This window comes from Chiloscyllium plagiosum, chromosome 27, assembly GCF_004010195.1.
Source record: "Chiloscyllium plagiosum isolate BGI_BamShark_2017 chromosome 27, ASM401019v2, whole genome shotgun sequence".
Taxonomy (NCBI): domain Eukaryota; kingdom Metazoa; phylum Chordata; class Chondrichthyes; order Orectolobiformes; family Hemiscylliidae; genus Chiloscyllium; species Chiloscyllium plagiosum.
In genome coordinates, this window is record NC_057736.1 from 23,546,288 (window position 1) to 23,553,479 (window position 7,192).

General features: G+C 41.4%; 1 protein-coding gene across 7 annotated transcripts in view; it reads right to left on the bottom strand.

Moving 5' to 3' along the window:
* The window catches only part of srrm1 (serine/arginine repetitive matrix 1), a 59,995-nt gene that overhangs the window by 20,953 nt on the left and 31,850 nt on the right, over positions 1-7,192 (bottom strand). For 6 of the 7 annotated variants that reach the window (XM_043717658.1, XM_043717660.1, XM_043717661.1 and 3 more), the window contains 2 exons: positions 3,805-4,073; positions 3,356-3,436 (listed from right to left, as the gene is read on the bottom strand). In XM_043717658.1, the coding sequence (XP_043573593.1) occupies positions 3,356-3,436; positions 3,805-4,073 (350 nt within the window). The remainder of the gene's footprint in view (positions 1-3,355; positions 3,437-3,804; positions 4,074-7,192) is intronic. The other variant, XM_043717662.1, reaches the window with a different exon arrangement.

The window sequence follows — 7,192 nt, forward strand, 5'->3', positions numbered from 1 at the left end:
ATCATGTCACTCAAGTGTTAGGCAAAGACAATCTACAACAGTCTAAAGTCCATCCCATGGCATTTAAGGACATTACAATGACCAACATACCAATCTATCCTGTGAATGAAAAAAGTTAACTTGCTCAGATCATCAATGAACAAAAATCAACACTGACTGGCCATATAAGTGCCCTGGTTACAAAAACATGACAGTGGTTGGAAATTCAATGTTGCTTTGTTCACCAAGGATGTATACCTCCTATAAGGCAGGTCAGGATGTTGATTGAACACGGACTTGCCTGGACCAGTGCCGCTCTTATAGCGCTAAAGGAGATCAATACTATCCAAGGCCAAGCAGTCTACAGAATCGATCTCTTTTAATGTTGATACTCTGCAAAACGATCATTCTCTGGTTACAGTGCACTTGAGCAAGATCATTGTGCTTTCATTATCGCATGATTAAAGTCTTTTCCCAACAGCATTGTGTTAGCAACTTAACCAAATGGACAGTAACAGGTCAATGTAGCCCAGCAAAATGTTTGCAAAGGGCAATCAGTGCAATTTTGCTGGCACCACTACATCAAAATGAATTTTTAATCAAAATTTCAGCATAGGGATAAACCATAAGATTTTTAAAGCCTTCCAAGCCAAAGAAAGAGATACTTGCAAGTGTTACCAACAGCTTGACCAAAGTAGTTTTAATGAGTACCTTAAAAGGAAGGAAATGGAGGATTTAAGAGGGAAATTACATAATACAAGGTTTAAACAGCTGAAGTCATGGTTATCATTGGTGGGCAAGTCGGATGTTGGGGCTCAAGTATAGAGGAGTCGTCAGAGTCAGAGACGTACAGCATGGAAACTGACCCTTCGGTCCAATTCGTCCATTCCGACCAGATATCCCAACCTAATCTAGTCCCACCTGCCAGCGTCCACCCATATCCCTCCAAAACCTTCCTATTCACATATCCCTCCAGATGCCTCTTAAATGTTGCAATTGTACCAGCCTCCACAACATCCTCTGGCAGCTCATTCCATACACATACCACCCTCTGCGTGAAAAAGGTGAACCTTAAGTCTCTTTTATACCTTTCCCTTCTCACCCTAAACCCATGCCCTCTGATTCTGGACTCCCCCACCCCAGGGAATAGACCTTGACTATTTATCCTATCTATGCTCCTCATAATTTTGTAAACTTCTATAAGGTCACTCCTCAGCCTCCGACGCTCCAGGGAAAACAGCCTTAGCCTGTTCAACCTCTCCCTGCAGCTCAAATCCTCCAACCCTGGCAACATCCTTGTAAATCTTTTCTGAACCCATTCAAGTTTCACAACATCCATCCAATAGGAAGGAGACCAGATTGTACATAATATTCCAACAGTGGCCTAACCAATGTCTTGTACAGCCGCAACATGACCTCCTAACTCCTGTCCTCAATACTCTGACCAATAAAGGAAAGCATATCAAATGCCTTCTTCACTATCCTATCTACCTGTGACTCCACTTTCAAGGAGCTATGAATTTGCACTCCAAGGTTTATTTGTTCAGCAACACTCACTTCCTAGGACCTTACCATTAAGTGTATAAGTCCTGCTAAGATTTGCTTTCCCAAAATCAGCACCTCACATTTATTTGAATTAAACTCCATCTGCCACTTCTCAGCCCATTGGCCCATCTGGTCCAGATCCTGTTGTAATCTGGGGTAACCTTCTTCGCTGTCCACTACACCTCCAATTTTGGTGTCGTCTGCAAACTTATTAACTATACCACTTATGCTCACATCCAAATCATTTATATAAATGACAAAACGTAGTGGACCCAGCACCGACCCTCGTGGCACTCCACTGGTCACAGGCCTCCAGTTTGAAAAACAACTCTCCACCACTACCCTCTGTCTCTCACCTTTGAGCCAGTTCTGTACCGAAAAGGTTAGTTCTCCCTGTATTCTGAGGTCTAACCTTGCTCATCAGTCTCCCATAGGGAACCTTGACGAATGCTTTACTAAAGTCCATAGAGATCACATCTACCTTTCTGCCCTCATCAATCCTCTTTGTTACTTCTTCAAAAAACTCAATCAAGTTTGAGAGACATGATTCCCATGCACAAAGCCATGTTGACAATCCCTAATCAGTCCTTGCCTTGCCAAATACATGGACATCCTGTCCCTCAGGATTCCCTCCAACCACTTGCCCACTACCAACGTCAGGCTCGCTGGTCTATAGTTCCCTGGCTTGTCCTTACCTCCTTTCTTAATCAGTGGCACCAGGTTAGCCAACCTCTAGTCTTCTGGCACCTCACCTGTGACTATTGATGATACAAATATTTCAGTAAGAGGCTCAGAGATCACTTCTCTACCTTACCACAGTTTTAGGGTACACCTGATCATGTCCTGGGGATTTATCCACTTTTACGCGTTTCAAGACACCCAGCACTTCCTCCTCTGTAATATGGACATTTTTCAAGATGTCACCATCTATTTCCCTACATTCTATATCTTCCATGTCCTTTTCCACAGTAAACACTGATGCAAAATACTAGTTTAATATCTGCCCGATCTCAAGCGGCTCCACACAAAGGCCGCTTTGCTGATCTTTGAGGGGCCCTATTCTCTCCCTAGTTACCCTTTTGTCCTTACTGTATTTGTAAAAACCCTTTGGATTCGCCTTAGCTTTGGCAAATAAAGTTCTCTCATGTCCCCCTTTTTTGCCCTCCTGATTTATCTCAAGTATACTCCTAGGTTGGGATGATTTTGGGGTGCGGCATATGTTATTCAAGGAATTTTTTTTTAAAAATGGAAATTTTAAAATAGAAAGACTATAGGATAATAGAAGTAAGGATAAGTAAGAAAATGCTGGCAACAGAGTTTTGGAAGGAACTGAAGTTTGCCTGGGACAGGGGTTAGGCAATTAGCTAATCAAAAAATAAAATAGTTGAGTAGAGAATTGGGAGGTGATAACAGCATGGATGAAGGTTTCATCAGATCTGGTGAAATGGCAGAAGTAGCAATGAACTCTTCACAATGGAAAGTATATGGACCAGGAGTCCAGCTCAGTGTCAAGTTGGGCACCCAGGTTTTAAACCACCTGGTTCAACCCAAGCAAGGACCTACAGGGGGATGTGAATTGAATTGTAGAATGAAAACAATAGTCTGAACAAAAAACAAACACCGTTAACCATCCCAAAACAGGAGTTAATATGAAAGAGTTGACTTTGGGACAAAAATTACCACTCAGTCAAGAGGGGATTTCAAGACACATTGCTCTTACTTGATAAAGCACTTAGAAATCAATTTCTTTGATTACTACTTGACAAGTCAACAGAGAGCAATTTGATCGCTCCTCATCCACTTTTAAAGATCAACGTGTAACAATACTAACCAGAGTCTGATGGTTCGGATCGTCTTGGCTTAGGAGGTGGAGAAACAGATTCATGCTTCACACTCCCTTTCCGTTTTGGTGCTGTAACAGAATTAATTTTAATAGCCTAAGTAATACAAAGATTAAGTTGAGTGTCTGATAATTCTTGCACACTTTTACCTGCAGCTTACTTTTACAAGGACAACATGGATGAAATTTTATAGGAGACTGAATTAGAGGTAGAGTGAAGGTACTCCCTAAAACAACATCAACTAAATGCTTTTCAAAGCTCGATTTCAAGTTGCACACTAAGAAAATGTGAAAGGACTGGCTTTTAAATCTTACTAATCACAGTCTGCTTTCAACAGAAAAAAAAAGCTAGCTAGATCTAGGTTGCAAAACATTATTTTAAACTTAAGATCATCTTAACCCACACAAATTGAGAGATCATCTGGACAGAACAAAGTTACCTGGCCTTGCAGGAGATACAGAAGTATAACCTTTCCTTGAACGATTTATATGTGGAGGAGATGACAATCGTGGTCCTTTATGACTTGGACTTGTTGCAGACACTGGTGACCTATGCCGCCTCCTAGGTGGAGTTGCAGGAGATGGAGAAGAACGGCGAGGTTTTCGGGGTGGACTGACTGATATGCGCTTTGTTTTCTTTGGAGGTGACCTCGATCTGGAAGAGGAAGAGGAACTACTGCCAGAGGAAGAAATTGAAGGAGATCGGCGCCTGTGGGAATGAAGTTGAAACATACCATATAACTAGTTTTCAAAGGCTTTGCTATTGCCAACCTCCATCTTCATTGCTGGTTTGATTGAAATAGAGAATGGATGAATACAAGGATAATTTACACAAATTTTGCCTCATTTTTCAGGGCAGCTATCCAATATGGTAGAGCAGGCGAGAGGAGAACACCAAGACAGGCAATCAGCATCACCTGGAAGAGATGTGGAGAAAAAAACCAGAAACAGGAAATCCATATTCCCTAGAGTAGATGAGAGTAGGACACAAAAATGCAGTTAGCATCAAGAGAAGCACACCAGGTGAGATGCCAAGACGGGTAGTCAGCATCATAAAGAGGAAAGGTGAAAAACGAATATTGAGGCAGGGAGAGACATAACTAGATTCATTCGAGGTCACTGGAATTGGTTCTTGCCCTAAGAGAGAGATAAAGAATAAAGAGATAAAGAGAGATAGACAGGCATGGGAATTCCTAGAGGCGAACTCCAATAAACACATTGATTTTGACCCCATTTACAACCTTGGAAAAAGAACTAGAAATGATATCACCTACCTTGAGAGACCAAGGCACAAATATAAAGTGGGACAGAACATCAGCGTTTCACCGGAGGCTCACTGATGTTACCTCGCATGGTGACGAAATGCCCGAAAACAAACCTGACAACTCAGTGAACAAACTTACAACCTCAACCGCAGACATAAAGAATCTAGCACTTTTGTGAATCTTGATAAGTAATTAAGATCTTTGCCATTCTTACATCTTTAGTTTATAAATTGGTGGTAAAATTAATAAATCTCACAGGCAACATAAATAAGTCAACAGTATGATTAATTAAAACTCATTAAGGCTGGCAGCTTAGGTGATGCATCAAGACCGCAGTATATAGGAGCTCCCAGATACCATCATATTCCAGGGTAAACATGTCTGCATTAAATTCTTTGAAATTCAAGCAGCTTCAATTCCAAGTTTATGATTTGAAGGTTGAACTACAGCCACAGCATGCATCAGGGGATGGACAGTGGTGGGGTTTGAAAGTGGTAACATTTTTACATAGATAGAAAATTGGCTGCTTGTCTGGCAAAAACATTACTTTTCAATGGGTGCTGATCAATGCTCAGGCCTCAACTTCTTACAGTTCACAAATGACTTAGATGAGGAGAATGAAGGCAAGATAGCTAAACTGCAGCTGTCAAAATAGCGAAGTACGCCATAAAGACGTAACAATATAACTGACAGATGTAGAGAGGTTGAGTGAGGGAGGAAAAATCTGAAATGTATAATGTGGAAAATGAGAACTTGTTACTTCAGCAGGAAGAACATGATTAAAACAGAACAACTGCATAATTCCTAGGTGCAACGGATTTAGGTGCTCTGGTGCACAAGTTATGAAACCAGAAATTGCTGGAGAAAGACAGCAGTTCATCAGCATGTGTGGAGAGAAAGCTGTTTCAAGTTCAGAATTGTGTTTTTATGAAGTCATCATACTCAACATACTAACTTTTCTCCCCATAGATGCTGCCATACATGCTATGTTTCTTCAACAAGTTCTGTTGTTTTATAATAGCATGCAGGCATTGTCCATAATCAAGAATGGCTGTCTTTATAACAAGAGGATTTGAACATAAAAGTAAGGATATTATGTCTCATTGGTGAGACCACATCGCAAATACTGTTTGCACTTTGATGGTCTTTATGCAAGGCAGGATGCAAATATATTGGGGTGGGTCAGAGGTGTTTTACCAGATTGATACGAGAACGAATTGGTTGGCATGTGAGGATAGGTTAGACAGCCTAGATTTGTTCCAGTTTAAAAAAAGGTGAGGGGTGGGGTGGGGGGATCTTAAATGAAATGTACAAGATCCTGAATTGTCTTAACAAGGTGTACATGGAAGGAATGTTTCCTTTTGTGAGCCTAGATCTCGGGGCACTACTTCAAATTGTAGCAGTCTCCTGGCTGCTAAAACAGAGATTGCTAACTTGGCCAAACAGCAAGGGATATTAGAGCTGAAAATGTGTTGCTGGAAAAGCGCAGCAGGTCAGACAGCATCCAGGGAACAGGAGAATCGACATTTCGGGCATAAGCCCTTCTTCCTGAAGGGCTTATGCCCGAAACGTCGATTCTCCTGTTCCTTTGATGCTGCCTGACCTGCTGCGCTTTTCCAGCAACACATTTTCAGCTCTGATCTCCAGCATCTGCAGTCCTCACTTTCTCCAGCAAGGGATATTAGCCAAGTAAACTCAAATCACAAAACCCACACACCAGTCACTGCAAACACAGTAGCCAGGTGCTACTGACATTAGCATAAAGTAAAGAGCAACAGTTATTCTACTTGGACATAACCCCCAACAGATTACCCAAACAAATCAGAGCTGAAACAGGCATTGGCTCCTGCTACACTAACAGTAACACTCCATCTAAATGATTGACTCTTATTTCAAACTATTAAGTGTATACCCCGATTGTATCAAACCAAGTATCCAAAGGGAGCAGGCTATTCTGGACTTAGATCAATGTAATGAGCCAGATATTGTAAAAGATCTCAAAGTAAGGGAACACTCAGGAGGCATCGATTATAATATGGTAGGGTTCAGTCCGCAGTTTGAAAGAGAGAAGGCAAAATTGGACCTAATTGTGTTACACTTAAATAAAGGTAACTACAGGGGCATAAGAGAGGAACTGACGAAAATCGACTGGAAGCAGAGCCTCGTGGGAAAGATAGAGCAACAATGGCAGGAGTTTAAGTGTAATTGAGGACACAGTAGAGATTCATCCCAAAGAAAAGAAAGATTACCCAGGGAGGGGTCAGACAGCCATGGCTGACAAAGGAAGTCAGGAAATGTATCAAAGAAAAAGACAGCCTACAAAGTGGCCAAGAGAACTGGAAAATCGGAAGATTGGGAAGACTACAAAAACAGAGGATAACAAAGAAAGAAATAAGGAAGGAGGGGATCAAATATGAAGGTAAGCCAGCCAGTAATATTAGAAATGAATGAAAAAGGTTTCTTTCAATACATAAGAGACAAATGAGAGGCAAAAGTAGAAATTAATTAGATTAGATTACTTACAGTGTGGAAACAGGCCCTTCGGCCCAACAAGTCCACACCG